The 20,199-nt window shown below is 38.5% G+C and overlaps 1 protein-coding gene across 1 annotated transcript; it reads right to left on the minus strand.

Moving 5' to 3' along the window:
- Positions 1–14,719: 14,719 nt before the first annotated feature.
- Positions 14,720–19,742, minus strand: KCNA4 (potassium voltage-gated channel subfamily A member 4). The gene is made up of 2 exons (XM_026074718.1): positions 19,480–19,742; positions 14,720–18,686 (listed from the first exon to the last, which is right to left on the minus strand). The coding sequence occupies exon 2, from the start codon at positions 17,883–17,885 to the stop codon at positions 15,894–15,896; it is 1,992 nt and encodes a 663-aa protein (XP_025930503.1). The 5' UTR covers positions 17,886–18,686; positions 19,480–19,742; the 3' UTR covers positions 14,720–15,893.
- Between the last annotated feature and the right edge of the window lie 457 nt (positions 19,743–20,199).

Here is a 20,199-nt window from a genome sequence, read left to right on the forward strand (position 1 = left end):
TTCCAACTTTCTTGCTCCTGAGGTCACTCTTCATTGCACTTCTGGTCTTCTACCACATACTTCCCCATGCATTTCGTGAATGACTTAAAGAGGTCACAATTCTCAGCACTGCTAGACCGGCTGAATGGATTTTCTCTAGCCTTACAGCAGAGCAACAAAAAACTAAATTTAGCCCAGCAAACCATATAGCAAAGGGCTGCCGTCCTCAAAGGATGCATTTTACTGAATGGATAGTGATCAATACTCCACACACGGACAACAAGCAAAGCATATTGATTCTTCCCGAGTTAATTATTTCAAGTAACTGGATAAAGTGGTAGGGCATAAAAAGGTGATGGAAGACAAACTACAGGCTACTTTTCCTAATACCCATGAATTAATGTTAATGCATTATTTTTTACATTAAAAAATATTCTGAAGTATAGGTTATGGTAGGAAGACAATATAGAAGTAATCTTTGCGATGCATGGAAATGCACACATATCATACAAAACAAGTTATAAAGAGGCTTACTATTAAATGTGTTACATGTTACATACTTTTATGCACAAAGTAACCTATTATCCAGCATAAGTACTGCAGCATTACATCCATTAAATGACTGAACTTCTCAGAGATGCAAGGAAGAAAAAAAACACAGTTCTGACCAAAAAGTTACTAACAATAAAGTATTTGTCATTGTATCTATCAATCTGTCATTACTCTAGCAATTATGATGTGATAATAACTAAATACTTTAGTTACTGATTAAGTCAGATTAAAATCTGGAATCACAGGCTAGAGCTTGATTACTAGAAGATTTTTTCCAATTCGAAAAATGGATCACAAAGATTTTCTTGAATTGGCCCACAGTCTTTTTTCCAATACCCATTCTTAATTAACAATCTGTAATCAAAAGTTATATTTACACCGCTAGTTAAATTTTCTGTAACTGAGTTCTATTCTAAAATACATACTTTGTGAATCTCTATTCATAAAAAAAATCAATACCTAAATGATGAAATATAATCTCTAACAAGATTTTAAATAATGTAATGACAAATGCTAACTCAGGACGACCAGTGGCATTCTCCCATTACATGACACCAAACATAGAGGAACTATACTTGCACTGTATTTCCATTAATAACATATAGATACTGCAATGGACTGCCTTTCACCCAGAAGTCTGTTCAAATGTGTTAAAACTTTCTGGCTAGCAGAATCAGCCACAGCAATCAGTGCCCATGAAACATCAGCTGAATGTTCAGCAAAACCGTATCAGCTGTACCTGGTTAACAACACAGGCAAGGACACCTATACCCAAATTGGAAAGTGGCTAGGATGTATTAGGATGTATTTCTGTAGCGTACGTCAGCAGACCTACTGAAGACAACTGAAAGGCTACTGCTAACCTCAATAGGGATTAAAAGAGGCTTCTAATCAGTATTGTACTCTTGATCATCAACATAAATTAATCAGTCTTTTCTACCCAATAGAGAATGAGAGACCTTCTTCTAAACCAAAGTAGGAATTACCTGAATCATAGGACTGCACTCAGTGCTTTTTACCATTCACTGTTTTCCCTCACATATTAAGGGTGTTTTAAAGCATTTAGTAGGCAACAGTGTATTGGCTTCCCATAATTTGTATTGCTTTTCTATTTAAAAATAGTAATTCTTTTCTTTTGCAACTTACTTCCGGATTTAAATTCACATAACTAGATAACACTAATATAAGACACTATTATTCTGAAAATAATTTCACAGTTTGCACCACTGGGCAAAATAATTCAGTAAATTTAGATTCTATCAATAATAATAATAACGAACTACATATTTAAGTCATCTTCTATCATCAGCTCCCAAGCAGAACATACTAGTGACTGATAGCACTAATCAGAATGCACTAAAGCTTGATATTGCTCTTCTTAATTATAATGATTTTGTCAGTCATTTCAGATCAAGTATTTAAGACAGAAAATTAAAAATACTGTAAAGACCAAAATGGATCTAACTTTTGGGGATTTTTTTTCCCTCATTTCTCTTGAAAGTCATTTTCTTGGATATCTGCATTTCTCTGCAGTGTTTACAACAGTGGCATCATAGCAGGAGAACCAGAACACAAAACTGACTAGAAACAAAAGTAGAAAAAGGCTCTTTAGCAAGAAATCAGATACTGAATTCATTTTTGTAATGCCATGATTTTCCAAATCAGATTTCAGTTATTCAGTTTAAATAGCATTTTACAATTGCTATTGAGTCTATTTATATTCTTTGACTACTCCYTTCACCATGCAGTTAAGTAAAAGAAGCCTGAAAAAGATTAGCAATGATATTCTCACTGGTTTACTGTAAAGGAAACGGAATATACCCAATGTAATTTGCTCTCTGCTAAAATTACACTTCCCTGGTTAGTTACTGAGTTTTCTTATTAGGTCACATATACTTAAGAACACTGACATCCCAGTAGTTCATTTTACTGACAGCAGAACACGCTCTCTCCACTTTCAAGGTTATACAGAACAAAAACATCTAACCTATAGCAACGTCTCTCCAATCACCTCTCAGCTACCCAAGGGCAACTCATTTAAAAATACATGCTGGTTCAGACTGAGAAAGAGGCGACACTCAAGACAGAGACTGTCATCATCAATACTCACTTTAGATTAGGAACGGAAAGTTCTAGCAAAAGGAAAAGAGAGGACTCCTCATCTGTGGACTGTCATTCACAGAGTCTAAACTTTGTTTCTTTCCTCTGCAGAAAATGCCTGGCATTTATGCGCTCAAATCCTCTTAGGACAAATCATATTGTTCTTCCTACATTTCTGGAAGAGTTGGCTGTGACATGATGAGTAGAAAACAAAAAGAACAACAACAAAAAAATCCCTAAATCTTTAAATTCACACCTAAGTGGGAGTTGCCTAGGGTCACAGCACTCTCTTCTACAAGTCTGGAATCTTTGCAGAAGAAAACAGGAGGGAAGGGGCAGATGAGGGAGCCAGAGGCAGAGCATGGCCAAGCGGATCCCTGCCCTCCTCAGTAGCTCCTCAGAGAGTCCTTCTTCAGGGTTCCCCCCTGGAGTAGTAATATAGGTCCCTGTGGTCACGGAGAAACTCCGCAGATACGGAGCCCTGCACCGTTCCTGCAAGAAGCACCAACACTTTTGCAGAAATGCATCAGATGTGAGTGGTTCACTTTATCACTAATTACTGCTTTGGGTCCATCAAATTTGAAAGTAGCCCCAGTCTCTTCAGTGAGAGGGTGCAATATATACCATTCCTCATATAATATCTACAGAAAGATATTATAAATGGAACCTCCTGGAAATTATCATGGCATATTATAATCTAAGTCATTAATTATTTTTCCATAACTTGGGCTACAGTAATGTTTCATATTTTATGTTACTGATGGCCAGTCCACCAAAAAGTTTTCAGTTAACTACAGCGTACAAAGAGTGGTAAATATCAAAGTCTCAAAACCAATGCTATATATGATCAAGGCATTACATTAGCTTCTAAGGAATACAGCTTTAAAACAAACTCTGCATTTATAAAATAAATGGAAAAATTCCCACGAACTTCATAGGAGCAGAAGTAATTATTGAGTAGTATTAGAAGTCCTGTGATAAATTTAACCACAGCATTAAAAATCAGCAGTTTCTTCATTTAATAGAATACTTTCTTTGTATACATCAAAAATATAAAATATAACTGAACATATATCTCTCAAAACCGAAATAACTGTAGGTGGTTTGGAACAAGTAAATACTGTATTTACACAAGTACAGCATTCACCAAGCATTTGTCAGTATTATTCAGGCACCGAGCAGGTTCCCTGGAGTCTAGTATGCTGAATACATGCCTGCATAACTATGTCTTGTTTGCATGACGTGGTAGGAAAAAAACACATCTAATATGAAAAACACACAAATATTCGCATAAATAAAAAAATATCAAGAGAACAAGACTGTGCGTCCCTTTCACCACAATGCAAAAGTAGCCTCACATCAGTAAAATGCAGTCAGCCTAAAATTTCAACTATATCTGACTTCCAGAACATTAAATAAGTAAGCATGCATTTATATATGTAATTTCCCTGGAGTGGTAAAATTCAATTTCTTCAGCTCCTTTTGCCTATAGCAAACACAAAACTCAGGTAACATCAATTGCATGCAGATACTTGCCCTTAAGCAAATCAATGTATCATTTAAAGACCTGACCGAAGAACCTAAGGCTTTCACAGTTAGGGGCATTTTATATATGCACAGTCCTAATAAATCTGCTCATAAGCTGTACTGTATACATTATTCCTAAGAACATGTCTGTACAGCAAAGTTACAAGTCCTACTGTTCCGTTTTCTTCTCAGTGTTGTTATACAAGAGTACCAAATCTTGTCTGCAAAACTCTCAACAGTAGGAAAACAAAATGTGAATCAAAATGAAAATAGAATCAAAAGTTGCACTGTTTTTGTACTGAAATCTAAAAAAATCCTTTGATCATGTTTAATCAAGAGGAACATAGAGCAAGCAAACATTCCTTTGTGGTTTGATTTGCAAAACCAAAAAAACACTCTATAGACCCAGTCTTCCACCTGGTTGTTGTTTTTTATTAATTCCATGTCTTTAAAAAAAAATATCACTCCAAGAAAATGTCCCACAAATGTTATGCTCATTTATTCTAGCAATGAACAGGCACAGAATAAATATCTCTGTAGCACAGCGCAACGACATTCAGAGGGACTTGTGTTATCTTAGGAACAGGAAATAGCACAGCTATGTTTCACAGTGCTCTACAAAAATACGCCTTGCATACTGGGCCAGGATGCTCCAGCTCCTGAGCAAATTTGTTCAGGACTGCTTCAAATATCTGAGCCCTGTGCTATGTCCTGAGTGAGCTGTGTGACGTTAACATGCTCATAATTCCATTTATATCTTCTGCATTAAAATTACCTCTGCCCTCTGCCAAAAACAGAYGGTACTTTTATACAACCCAATATTAAAGGCAGTGTTATGAACAGAGATGAGGCCAAGCTCCAAAATTTAGATCTCGATACCATATTTGTTTGGTTCTGACCTTTCAGGATCAAGTTCTGTGAAATGCTACATATCTTCATATCATTGTAAACAGGGTTCCTAATCCTGCAGAACATAATCCCCTGCTTGAAGCCCATTTCTGCTTAAGAATTTATATATTTATTTTTATATGATCTATATATTTACAATATAATACAGTTACATAATTTTTTTTATTTTTATTTTTTAAAGCACTGAGAGCATGTGTGTCTTTGGGGGGGGGGAATAGGCAGATTTGAACATTATTCTGTCATAAGTATTTCTTTGGATGACAACATCTAGTAAAACAGAAACATGATCCACCTTAAGTGATTTCAGGCCAATATTACTTGTATTCAGACCACTGAATATAAATCTAGCAAGAAAAGAGATGGCTGAACTTTCAGAAAGAACTAATCAAAGCTTCTCTACGACAGGACACATCATGAGCTATTTTAGCAGCAGTGTAATTACTGGCGAGTTCTCCTTAATCCAGGGATTTAAATGCAGTTTCCCAAGCGTGCAAAACAGATCATTAACGTGCAAAAGTTTAGTCTGATACTAGCTGTATCAGCTTTAAGAAATCTACCCATAGCATTACTTTTCACACAGTGTGCGAGCAGACAGCATACAGCCTCTGAGCAATGCAGCGGCACCTCCCTGCCTGAGCTGAGCAGCAAGCCGCAAGCGCCATCAACAAGCAGTTCTCCCAGTTAACTTTCACCAGGACTCCTGCAGCCCTTCATTCCTCCAAGGACTGCGTACCACTGATACTGAGCGCAAACCACTACAGCACTACCTTAATGGCATGCAGTTACAGGATATAAAGCTTCTTCCCATTTAGAACTTTTTTTTAATAAATAGGCAGTTTAATTCTTTACAGCGTAAAATTTCAGTCCTTAGAAATAAGAAGATTCAACATACAACATTTCAACGATTGAAAAGGATATAATAACAAATCTGCCTCTGAAGGCAATTATGAATCTAATTAATTTCTTAACATTGTTAAAGGTAGTTACTGAAAAATAATAATAAGAAACTCTCAATTCTGCTCACAGTATGTTGAACTTGTGAAGTTTTCTGTCATTCCACACAAAGCCTGGACTTAATTCCTGAATCTCCTGGGACTTCTTCACGCCAGAAATCCATATAAACTAAGTGCTCATCACAGAAGAAGTATCCAGAGAACGCTCAGAGCACTGCCCCAAACCCTGGCTGTTCAGAGGAAGGTCAGGGCTGCAAGTCGCTGGGACCCAAGGAGTCCCTCCCCAAGGGAAAGAGGAAGAGGAAGGAAGGCATTGCAATATATTGACTGGATCTTATCTTACATTTAAGGCTTTTAATCCACACAATTTGGAAATGGATGGAGAATAAAGGAGTTCTCTTTCCCCTTCGTATCTCTGTGGACTCTGATGGTTCGTCCCTGGGGTTGCCAGCAGGCTAGGCAGGTGACCAGGGTGGCTGAAGGCTCTGTTAAGAAGCAAGCCTTAGCAAAGAGCTGGAGCTTTGTCTTGTGGTCCTCAGCGCTTACAAACATTGGTACTTGGTCTGACAGGGGCTCTCGTATTCTCAAGACCTTCCGAGTCTGCAGGCATGGATGCCGCCAGGAAAGATGCATTATTGGAAAATTGTGCCTCTCCTAATACGTGCAGTTTCCCATCTGTGTGCATAAATATGGCCAAAACCACTCTGGCTTTCTTTGAAACTATGACATTCTGGGTCCAACCTCCTTTTTGACAAGCAGGCTTATTCTATATTCAGAACTACGTACAAGCCACACAGATCCCCTCCCACCTTTGGCAAATGTTATTCTTAAGTGAAGAACATCTCCCTAGTATTTTTTCATGAAGTAGTTCACATTAGCCTAGATGCTAAGTTTTTTCCCTTCTTTTTACAAAAAGCAATGAAAAACAAGATTTGGGGTAAAATTTAGTCAATTTTTAGGAACCTTCTCAATATTTAAAACATGATCATGAAATGGTAGTAATGGAGCTAAGATACCACACAAGACAAACATTTCTACCTATTTCCTATGGTTGAGCATGTTTATCTAATATCAACATCTGTAACAGTCCCAACAGTGACAGTAGCTAGTGAAACAGAAAAAAATCTAATTAATTCAGTCAAAAGTTTTAAAAATGCTACGCACAGCTCTGTAACACTTTTCTAAATGGCAATCCAAATTGGAACATCGTTAATTATTTCCCAGCCTCCCAGTAACACACGATAGCATCTTTAGGAATGTGACACCCATCATTCAACAGCTGAAAAACAGCTTTGCCTTTGAAGGCATTTTGGCATATCACTATAGACTGTCATCTGTCTGTACAAAGCAAGCAGCAGTTCAGGTTGTGAGAATAGTCACAGACACACTAGCAACAGCAAAGCTAGCTAATGAAAGGCAAGGTGATGTATAATAAATAAGACTTGGGGATCCTTAAGAGCCAAATATCAAGACCAGCAAAAAGCTGAACAGTTGTTCAACAGCTGTTGAACACTGCTCAGCTGCTGGCTCCCCATCCCTCGGGGAGCAGCCGGCAGCCCTTGCTGCTCCCTGACACTTTTTTTTTTTTTTAGCACCTCAAATTGCCATTCATTTTATATGAGTTTTCAGTGTTAAAGTCTGACATCAAGAGAAGCTTTTTATATATCGAACTGAGTTCAAAAGTATTAGGAATATTTCTTTATACAGTGCTATCATCCAAGATGACCGACTATTAAGCAAGCTTCTTAAATCACATGTATTGATTCATGTGCTAATACAACCAAAAGTTTACTGGAAAACATTCCAGATTCTCTGGTTGCCTCTACTAGGTATAGTTCAGAATTACAGAAAACCACAGAAATCCAAAAGGCCATAAAGTAACTTGTTCTTTCCTCCCAGTGAAACAAAATCAGCAGAGTCATCAGGGCAGAAATTTCCAAGAACAGCTAGCCATCTGATCATCTTCATTTCTGGCTGCCCCAAATTAGATAATTTTAACTGCATTTTCACTGTATTCAAAAATAAATCTCTTCAAAGTCACTCCATTTCACTTAAATGAGTTGCCCAATATCACTAATCAATTCCGGAAATCTTTTCTTGTAAGATAGGTCACAAAGTAACAAATATTTTACAGACAGTGTAAGGTTTATGGTATTATTTCCACTTACTAGCCTCTTTTCACAATGTTTTCTCCATATTTTAAAGCTGGGAAAAATATTAATTCTCCATCACACTGAGTAACAAGAAAATATTTTACTAGCTAAAGAATGTATTTTTGCCTTCTAACCTATTAAATCAGTATATCACTTACAGCAGATGTTCACAGATTAAATGGTATCAAAATAACATTCTCTTCTAGAAGATACTCAAAAGAGTTTTAAATCTTGCTCTTCCTCTCTTTTACTGAAATCCTTACAGCATTTTTGTTTTTAATTTTGTGATCCATAAATCCTGGATCATAAGAGTGCTTACAAATAACTAATAGAAATAAACAAATACAGAATTAAATTCTGAAGTATAAAGTGCTACAAAATACCTGCACTCTCTATAATGAGATAGATTCTTGCTAGAATGTTTTTTTGAGCTTGTAATTTGGCACACAGTAAAATGATGATGCCTTTAAACATGCTATCAAAAATCTTTTCTGCCTCTTCCTTTTGACCAACCCATATTTTTCTTACTGTGTATATCTGCAGCTCATATTTAAGAAAGCCCTTAAAAGAAAAGCTAATGATCCTTAGCCTCCTTTAACCTCAAAAATATGCAAGATTTCTGCATTATAATAATGCCTTGCCATTTTGAATGCAAAGAGGGATCATTTTCCCTCATACTTGAGATGATCTGAAAAATATTCAACATCTTAAATTCCTGATGAATTTAGGGCAAGTTGAGGGCACCTTGAGAGAACAAGTCCACAAATGAACTAGTTTATTTACCCTGAAATATACAGCTGGTGTAATGTTCTTATGCAAACATATCTTATTATATTTGGGCAAGAAAACAAAAGGTACCTTTAGTGCACATCAACAGTCCTTTGCAGTTTTCTGTATTCAGGTTCCACTGTGCAGGAAGAAATTGTCACTGAATGAGACCCTGATTTCATTATAAAGCTGTACCAACAGGGAGACAATAAAAGATGGACATTAAAGTTCGTTCATACAGCGGATGAGCCACACCCAAAGACAGACATCACAGGCTCTAATCGAAATCAAACCTTCACTGATTTAAGTGGAACAGAAGCGAGAAACATGGCTGGACCTACAGTGCAGGGCAGGCACATGCCACTGTGCACCGAGTAAGACTCTGATACCCCTGTTGTCCAAGGCAGAGGAGAAGAGGGAACGCTACCTCCTCACGCATGTGATTAGATTTCCATCTAAAGCATACAATGGGGTATTGCTCACCTAGGAGTGAAAATAAATGAGCAGTAAAGCACTCTGGAGCATCCCTCCTCTACAGCATAAATAAGGTACTAACAATGTAAATACAAACAAGGAAAAGCCGTTGCTCTTATTGCAGCATGTGACAGTTGATGAAGACTCAGTGTGTCCATCACTGACACCAGAAGTTTTAGATGACTTCAGTGCAATAGCACTGGAGTCAAAGTCAGCATATTTAAGCCAAATTACAGAATAGCAGCAACACTGAGTACCTGTGATTCAATTTCCTTCATTTACAGCTATTGCTAATGTCAGGATGATAATTTTAGAGTCAGTCTATGATCTCCCATTGAAATGGCTTGTATAAGAAAAATTTTAAGACTAAGTCAAAAACATGTAAGTTAGTTGATTCTGACTGCTAAGAAACAGAAAAAAAAGTATCTATCAGAAATTAAAGACTCTTTTGATATACATGACCAAATCTAGCTGTTCTCCTCCCGACTCACAACACAAATGCTCTAGGACCATTCAAACAATAGATTAAGGGGGGGGGGGGGGAACACCCTAAATCCATCTTGAATATGTGCTGTCACTTCCTACACTGCTTAAGGACCGTTGTAGCACTTGGGAAACCTGCTCCACCACAGGCTTCCTTACGACACTAAACAAATCACTTGGTCCAAGATACAGGGAGTGTTTTGTGACCTAATTCCTAATTAAATGAACGGAAATCAGGCGTCTAAAAATACATTTTGTGAATGTGGACCCAAGTCCCCCTGTAGTTTAGAAGTTAGAAGACTGGAGGGTGTAAGGCCTCCCTGTCTCAAAGGATTACAAGGTATTTAAGAAGAAACAGTTTTAAAACTGGCACTCGGGATAGTCATGGTGGGAGCACAGATTTACCAGTAGGCTAAAAACTTTGTAGCGCCCTCTCCCACCCCACCTGGTACTGCCTGGTGTAGTGAGCATCTTGCCAGGCGCACGATGCACCAGTAGCAGCTGCACCTCTATCCAAGATGCAGTCGCTGCTGCCCCTGAGACCACAGAATACCTGAAATAGATGCAACACATGAAGCACCTCTCTCTGCAGTTGCAAATTTATTTAGCCAATTGACCTCCAATTTGCTTTCTATGGCAATACCACACATGCACAAGTGAAGGAATAAATAAACAAAATTTTTACTTACCTGCTTTCCCTCAATTTCCCTCAATTAGAATATTTTATCAGATTTTGACATGTAACTTAAGATTTCTCTTCTTTCCTTCTTATATACTTATGTATTTTTTTTTCCAAAGGACCTGTTGCAGAAAAAGGTCTCAAAGTACATTATAATTTTACAGAAAAGGATTAAAAATAAAAATTAATTCAACCATCTCAGTACATAATGCTTTAATGACTTTTCTTTAGGAATTAATATGTAATCAGAGTTCTGAATACACAGAAAGCATGGTAGCAGTATGTAAAGTTTCACGTTCATACCTGGTTGCCAGGTACAAAATATTTATGCACTTAACCCTGAATTAATTCGTCTCTGTGGAAATGAAGGAATGTTCATTTCAGAAAAATTGCCAATTTTTCTACAAGCATTTGTTTCATACAGAGGTACACTAATATGGAAAATCTATAAACAAGATCTTATTCACTGCAAAATCAGAAGCATTTGATCAGTCAGTTATAGCAATAGTAAAATGCATACCCTGTCCCATGTCTACAAATATCATGGAATGTCATTTTGGTTTATTGCCTGATAATAAAAATATGTAATTTATATGCTGGATATTAAAGAATTGTTTAAAACTCTGCTTTTATTTGTTACTGTTTTGTGCCAATTAATTTAAAAAAAATGTAGGCCTGTATTTATAACTGGACACAATGACAGTAGAACCAATAAGGAACCAGTACTAAATAGTTAGAGGAAGCTACTTACATAGTCTAAAGCACCATGGAAAGTTCATATTTAATTTGAGGACTATCAACAAACTTTGTAAAGCTTATGCTAAAAATTCATTTACACTCAGAATTAATTTTTTCAGTCTGGGATCACTAAAAAGACACATATCATAGTGCAATGCTGAGCAGAAAAGACTTTCCTACACACAGAATAGGCTTTCTGACATTTTGCTGTTTCTCCACAGTGCACTTATTCTACATTTGTCCAAATATGAAAAGGAAAAATTTCATATTCCTGAGCCTTTTAGCACTGATTTTTCCTACGGCAAGTCAAGTGACTTTCAGTACCTGAAAGCATACTTGACATGAACTTTGCATGTCAGGATCCACAAGATAGGATACTTTATTCAAGATTATGACCTCACCCCAAACTCTTTGCTCACCAATATTATCCAAAATCAATTTCGTGTTCCAAAGCTACTTAATAGTTTTGCTGACTGAAAACACACTCAGATCTCATTTTTCAGGGCTAAAAGTAGTCCAAAATGCCCATTAGCATCCCCAAACACCAAGAACACCATTGTCATGAGTTAGGTATAATCATGATAGGAGTTGTTTTTTTCCACTCCCTTGAGCTTCCAAAATGATTCTGCATTACATGGATGCCAAAATAATAGACTCTACAAAACAGAAACATGTAAGCAAAAGAATTTTCCCTCAAATACAAAGAAAAACTCTGCTTTCCATCAACTGGAATTGGCCTCTTGTGGAATAGTTCTGAAAAGCTTAACAAAACACTAAAAAACTAAGCCGTGAACTCCCAAACGGGGAGAGACACTTCTTTTGATACAAATTTCAGCATCCAGGCTGAAATTTTCAAGGAATCCATGCAACACCAGAAAACTCCATGACTGTAATAAAGAAAAAAATACAGATCTCTGAAGTCATGCATTAAATCCAATACTTCAGTTTGCAGAACTCTCTCCTTAGGAATCTGGCCTTGGCACTTACTATAAAAACGTTTACAAATGTCTTTAAATAAGGGCCAATTAAAAGTTCAGTATCAGCCTATATGTCAAATTTGACTTGATGCTGCTGTGATTCCATGAATTCTAATGAAGCTCCTCCAAATTTTCTCACCACTGCAAGTGAACATGAAATATCAAAATATCTCATTTTGCATTATTTTTAGCTGAAATGTATGTTAATGTGAAATCATCTGAACTACATTACTAGAACTAAAATGCTCTCTAGTGTAATGCCATTCACATCAGCTACATCAGGGATGCATTTCACCACTACAATTTAAAACATAAAATGCCCAAGTGATAACAAAATTATTTCTCTGATAGTTGTTAGTATCCAGTAACATTCAGAAAGCTCTGACAGGAGCAGTATTAGTAATTTAGAGCTGTGAGAGCTCAAATACAGGGTTTCTCTGGCACATAGCTTCAACCTAAGTAATACTTGACAGCAATTTGTTTCTTGTTAAGCACTTTGCATCTTTGGGCTTTAGCATGTTAGGGGTAGGACTTTGCCATTTTCAAGCTGTGTCATGACTGACTGGACTGACTAGTAGTTGAATGATCAAATTAAAAGCCAGCCCAAGTGAAAGTATTTGCTTCTATTCAGAAATGAACAATTCTTTTGGTGACTCAGACTGGTCTGCCACACTGATAGCACAATCTGACATTAAGCTATAGTAGCTCTTATTTATAATGGCAGYTACAAATACATAGGCTTACGCATTGCAGGAGGCAGAGCAGTCTCCACTGTTATCTTAGGAAACATCTCCACTCTACTACAGTATGCAGTGATGACATACCCAGAAAGTTGCTCTGCCAACTGCTACAAGGTCCTACAGTATGAACTCTTCCATCAGAGAATAAGGTACTGCTATGATCACAGTATAATGCAGACACTGCCATGCTCACTTTAATTTAATAGGTTGCATACTGGTAGCAGAATAGCTGCAAGACTGGAGAAGCTGGGTAACTACTTAGGCAGGTACCTCATGCTGAGCTCCCTGTCCACTATGTGAACACCTTCYAAGAGTTATTCACATAATTTTCTTCCTTATTTCCATTAGAGGGAAGATCTAAAATTCCACCCTTGATAAACCACTTTCCCATTCAACCAGCCCATCCTGCAAGCATGGGCTACTTATTTTATCTAAGCTCTTCATTTGCCTGTTTAGTATTTCCTTTACTTCTACAGCTGTGTTATGGTCTCTGGTATTACACAGAACTACCAGCAAACTAACTTTCAAAGGAACCCTTATATTCTTTACATCATTAACTGATAGCTGGTAAAGAAGCACCTTCAGTTATGGATTTTTGCTGAATGATATAGATTGCTCATCCTCACTGCTGATATTGCCCCTGTAGAAAAAAATATTTAGTACATTTACTCAGATGAGCCATGACAAAATGCAATATGCAATTTTGGTGAATGCCTATGCATCAAATTACTGAGGTGTTTCATTCAAAACTCAGTTGGATTTAGTATCACCACAACAAAAAAGAGCATTGCTTAATGCTTCACATGAAAAAGATAGTGAAGCCTGCTCTATGATTTTAAATTAGGAATCAAATGTTTATACACAAATTTTCGATCAGGGCTTAGCACAATGCAGTCTTTTCTGTGTCTTGTTCCTTATTAGTCCTTGTTTCAATAGGCAACACAAGGGGTGTTCCAATAGAGGACAAGCACAGAAACTTTTTCAGAGAGGTTATTCACACAAAATTCATGAAGGCAAAAATCAATCAACAAGGAGAGTCCTATGCTTATGGCTCTCTGCTGTGCCACAGGATGCTACATAAAGTAAAACAATGCTTATCTGATAGATTATGCATACTGTCAGGGGTATACAATTTGGACTGCTTTATTGTCACTTTTGGGCTTCAGCACGTTAAGATATTTTCTAGTTCTGCCCTCCAAATTCCTCCCCTTAGTTTTAAATGAATATTGCAAAACTACTGTAATTCAGTAGTGTTGCTAAGCTCTCTTCTTCTCTTACAATGGTCTGTCCCAGCCCTTAAAGTGCACATGCAAATTTGGTTAAAGTTTTATAATCTGGAGTGTTCCACAGTGCCTCTTCAAAAAAATTCCAGTTTAGTAGTGCCTTCCATAGATAATTACGAAGCTGAAAAATGCCTTTTCAGAATCTATTTATGTTAAGCATAGTAATATCTTACCTATTTCATTCTGGAGTCTGGAATCAGATAGTCTTTACACACCTTAATTTCCTAGAAAGGGCAATGGAAGTTTTTGACACACAGTAAAATACAGCTGGCCTAAGAATCAGTGAAAAGAAATCAAGGAATGTTTTCTCAAGGACTGCATGGGACCCAACATGTTCGTTTCAAATCCCAGAATGCCTATTTTGGATCCTAAATGTTGCTTGAAATACACATGGGTGAAAGCTGTAATTAAGGAAAAAAGGCAGCACCAATAATAGCACATTAAAAGTTAGCAATTCTGAATTGTCAGTACTGTAACAACTGAATATCTTATTACTTCTACTTTCTCCTCCCATACACTGAATTACTTCACCACTGACAAAGTGCATGTACTAATAATCATAGATTCTGAATATTAATTTAACCAGGAAAAAGAGATAAATTAGTTGGTATTTCTTGAGGGCATCAGTAGAAAACACTGATTTCAAATAAATTTGATTATAAAATTTTACTTCACAATCCTTTTCCAGACCACAAGTATTAATAATTAGAAGAGAATGGAGTTAATGTAATATTAGCTGTTTCACCATCAGCATCACATAAAGAAAAGAAAAACAATAAAATATGATGCAGAATTCACTCTTCCAATGATTGTCATTGAACTATTACATTAGTAAACAATCACAGTATGAAGTCTCTTTCAGTATATCTCCAGCATATAAAGTAGTGCAAAAAAAGCATTCCAGTCATTTGCCTTTGCAGTCAGACCAGGTTAAATGATTCTCTTACTTCACTTCTTTAATTATTAGACAACAAATGCTGCAATGCCTCCAAAGAGAGTTATAAAAATAAACAATTTCTGGAGGCTCAGCAGCCTTTTCAAAGTAAATTTCCAGTTAAAAACAAGCAGTAAAGAATTCAAGAAAAAAATTTAGATCTATCTTCTGTAGAATATCTTTTTACAATAAATTTACCATTTGAAAAACAATGACTATGGTATCCAATGACTTATGGTAGCTGCTATTAAAGCACTGATAAATAGATAAATGACTACCGAACTTCATTGCTACTTACATAGTAAATACCTCTGAATGCCAACTTTTACCACTGAGCTGTTATTAGTGATGTCGTCAGTTCATGCACCCGCTTTAAAACTGACTTGGTTTTAACAAATTTTTCAGCCTCATGTGCAAAAACACTTGCATTCTAGTAAAAATATAAAGTCTGAAACTATATCAGATCTAGCAATCCCTTTCTCAAGTTGTATCACTTACTTGATATGTAATACAAGTTTAGCAATGCTTTTTATTTGTATTTAACCATGAAATGGCATACTACTGTATGCTATGGACTCTTGTTTGCATATTTCATTTTTTTCACTGCACTCTTTAATGCATAAATATATTTGGAAATGTTCAAGTTACACATCAGTTTCCACAGAATTTGAATTTACACAGTTTTTCTTCTCTGACTCACTTCCATCCCCTGTGTCCTGACTTTTTTTTTCCTTTACACAAAGAGATTTTTTAACTCCTTCTTCCATCTCCAAATATTCTGATTTATCTTCTGTGGATGAAGACGATGAGCTTCTAAATTTCTTCAGTAAATTTGTTGGGAGGTATGGGCAACTGACTGCATTTTGCATCAGCTGTGTTTGTTCTTCATTCTCAGTCTCTCTGTGATAGAAATAGTTAAAATTGGAGACAATCACTGGCACTGGTAAAGCAATGGTTAACACTCCTGCAATGGCACACAGGGACCCAACTATTTTCCCACCCACAGTTATGGGTTTCATGTCCCCATAACCAACTGTAGTCATGGTCACTACAGCCCACCAAAAGGCATCTGGGATGCTTTGAAAATGGGTGGCAGGCTCATCAGCTTCTGCGAAGTAAACAGCACTGGAAAACAAAATGACTCCAATAAAGAGAAAAAAGATAAGGAGGCCGAGTTCCCTCATGCTGGCCCTGAGGGTATGACCCAGGATCTGCAAACCCTTGGAGTGTCTGGAGAGCTTGAAGATGCGAAACACCCTGACCAGACGGATGATCCTCAGGATGGCAAAAGACATGGCCTGTTGACCATTACTGCCCTGCTCCTGGGCCAGGTCAGTGCCCAGAGTGATGAAGTAAGGCAAGATGGAGACAATGTCTATGATGTTCATGATGTTCTTGAAGAAGTGTGCTTTGCTTGGACATGCAAAGCAGCGCACTGTAAACTCAAAGGAGAACCAAATGATGCATACTGTCTCTACAATGAAAAAGGGGTCATTGAAGATGGTGTGCTCCCCAGCATCCAGGTGAAGTGACTCATTGGAAAGCCCCTTCCCTAAGCTCACGGACATTACAAATTCTTTGTCATCTCTAAACTCTGGCAAAGTCTCCAGACAAAAGATGACGATGGAGATCAAGATGACCAAGACTGAGACAATGGCAATGCCTCTGGCTGGACTGGAACTCTCCGGGTACTCAAACAGCAGCCAGACCTGCCTCTTAAACTCATTCTCCGGCAAAGCTTTGTCTTCTTCCTCTTTGACAAAACCTTCATCCTCCCTAAACTTGAGCATGGCCTCCTCCCCAAGTTGGTAGAATTTCACCTCCTCAGTGAAGATGTCAAAGGGCACATTGACTGGCCTCTTCAGTCGGCCACCACTCTGGTAGTAGTACAGGATGGCATCAAAGCTGGGCCGGTTCCTATCAAAGAAGTATTCATTCCTGAGAGGGTCAAAGTATCTGCCTCGCTTCGCTGGATCACCCAACAATGTCTCCGGGAACTGAGCTAGCGTCTTCAGCTGGGTCTCAAACCGCAGTCCTGACACATTGATTACCACACGCTCACAACACTCGTACTCACTGTAGCGAACAGAGCTGTAACCCCCAGGGACTCCACCACCATCATCAGGTGGCTGGTCTGAGAATGAAAACTCATCATGCCCATAGTCATCAGTGTAGTAGAGCTTTCCTTCTTCCTCATCATCTTCATCCTCATCTTCATCCTCCTCTTCCTCCTCACTCAAGTCCTTCAGTATTCTCTCTTCAGAACCACTGAGAGGCAGCAGCTCTGAACATGGGAAGGAGGCCCCACATTCCCTGCTTCCCAAATGGTGGCTCCTCTTTTTCCCTTTCTTCCGTCTCTTACCACTCTGGCGGTGGGGCAGGCTGCTGCGTGATGCATTCCCACCACAAGAGGAGGACGCACTTCGACTCTGTTCCTGGTGGTAGTGGTGATATGGTCCACCTCCACCTGTTGCCCCCCCTTCTACTGCTGCTGTTGCTGCTGCTACAGCCGCAGCTGCTGCTGCTCTCGATTGTGCCAGCCGCTCTCTCTCTCGGGCCCGAGCTTGGACTGCGTATCCATAGGGCATATGGCTGTTGCATCCAGAGCTATCTGCACTTACCATCGCAACCTCCATTTTTCAACTGCTTGTTTGTCGCTCAGTGTTAAGTAGTTTGGTTTATTTATGGTGTAACCTTAACTTTCACTATAGAAAGTTCAAAGCCATTTGCATTTGGAGGACAGTCTCTTGGACACAGAGCAGGGCAACATGGAAGTAACACTGAATCTATGTTTTGAAAAACCACAGATCTGCATTTTCTTGTTGTCCAGAATGTTTGACACAAACTACTGTGTTTTGTTAATAAGAATGTATGTAGCTCTCAAATTGGACCAGAAAACAGCTGAGGCCTTGTCCTTTCATCCACCAAGCCCCTTTATTTTCATTAATCTCCCGTGGCTATCACAGATCAGATCAAATTCATGACTATCTTGCAGGCTATAAAGACTGCATACAGGAAGAAAGAATATGCAAATCAAGGGGTACCTCCTTTCCAGAGATGTTTCAGGTCTTTAGTTCATCATTGCAACCAAATGCAAATAGTCTCTTTCCTCATAATTTGTTCCTGGTAATGCTTTGGCCTAGCAATCTTATTATTGTTTAACATCACTATTCAGGGAGTTGAAGGTAATTCCAGCCGTCACTCTATTTACACAGTGAGGAGGTCTTTGCAAATCCTTTCTTCAGCCTGTCAACAATGTCTCAAACCTGGGAGCAGCACCCAGGGCGTCCACAGCAGTGGTAAGAGAAGGAGGAGGAGGAAGAGAAGAAGGAGGAGGAGGAGATGAAGACTGAGAAACTGGCTCTGAGGTCCCCATAGGGCATAAGGGAGTGGATGGGTCACCTTTTGGTTATGGTCATGCAGAAGAAGCACTTAACCTGAGGCACATGCACAAACACACAAAAATAAACAAAACAAAAAGGGAAAAAGATTGGATTGTTTTTCTAAAAGGTCACACTGATCAAATGAAATTGTGTCATTTATTGCCACAGTATTCAAACCTTCCCCTACCCACACTATTCACACTTCTACATTACACACACACCCACATCACATGCACAGAGATTCTGAACAACTCTGTGGGTAAGGATGTGGGTGGGTATGTCACATATATATAGATAGAGATACAAAATCCCCACCCATATAAGCACTTGCATCCATACACAAACGCATGCTTCTGAGACAGTAACACATATAAACACTAATAAAAATACTGCAGTACACAATGCATTCAAATCTTTGAGTACATACACATACAGAGACCTACATATATCTATATAAAATATTACAAGAAAAAACATCTACACAAAGCTTTTGGAGTATCTCTAGAAACACGTAAAAGGCAGGAATGTTACATTTGAATTGTGTTTCGGGTATAACATCTTACTGAATTTAATTTGGAAATGGGCACATACAATGCTCAATCAAGTGAAAATACTGTGATATGGTGTGTCAAGAAAACACAACTGCAGGTGCACTGAAGCAACATCTACATGCAAGCACATACACAAAAAAATGCACACACCCCTTTGAAACAGAACCCTCATTTACAGCTGTAGCTATTAATACATGATAGAAGGTGAATACAGACTGTTAAATGACATTGCTATTTTTAAAATTGTACCTACATGTCATGCAAAAAAAGACCTTTAAAAATGTTCTTATACTTACTGTTCCTAGGCAGAGAAATAGCAATGCTGTTCTTGCTAGTGCAAGGATCTGGAGACAGCAGTCCTGAGGAGGGGGCTGTGCCAACCGATCTACGTTTTCAGGTGTGTAAGGTCAGTCAGCACCACAGGYTGATGAGTTATTTTTCTCCCTTCTTGCCAGTTGCAACAAGAGCACCAAGAGCAAGGTAGCAAAGCAGCCCAAGCTGGGAGCACTCTGCACTGCCACGGACACTGCTTCTCGCCCAGGCATTTGCAAAAAGGCAACAAGCAAGAGTCTTGCTCTGAAAGGGAAAAAATGAAGGAGGCGAGTGTGTTTGTGTGAGAGAGACACAGAATGAATGTGTGAGCGTGATCACCAGTCTTTCCAAGCCCAGCTTTTTCTGTAGATTTGTAAATCACCATTAAATAATCCATGTACCAAGCCTGATGGTAGGACGGGTGTTGCTTCTTGCGGTTTCTCCCTCTGGCACATCCAGGCAGCCGTGGCTCAGCCAGCAGCCGCTCGCATCCTCCACTTGTTGTGCCGTTTGGCACGGCTTAAAAAAAAAAAAGAAAGAAAGAAAGAAAGAAAGAAAGAAAAGAGCGAGAGAGAGGAGAAAGCAGCTCTCTGCTACACGGCTTTCACTGCCTGCTGGTTAAAGCCGCAGCCGGCGGCCGCGGTGGCTCTGCGCCCGCGCCGAGCCCTGTTGCTCCGCGGTGCCTGCGCGGTGCCTGCGCGCCG

This window comes from Apteryx rowi, unplaced genomic scaffold (genome assembly GCF_003343035.1).
Source record: "Apteryx rowi isolate R43461 unplaced genomic scaffold, aptRow1 scaffold_397, whole genome shotgun sequence".
NCBI classification, from domain to species: Eukaryota; Metazoa; Chordata; class Aves; order Apterygiformes; family Apterygidae; genus Apteryx; species Apteryx rowi.

Excerpts from the sequence above, each read along its gene's own strand:
- KCNA4 (XM_026074718.1), bottom strand. The coding sequence starts at position 17,885 with ATGGAGGTTGCGATGGTAAGTGCAGATAGCTCTGGATGCAACAGCCAT.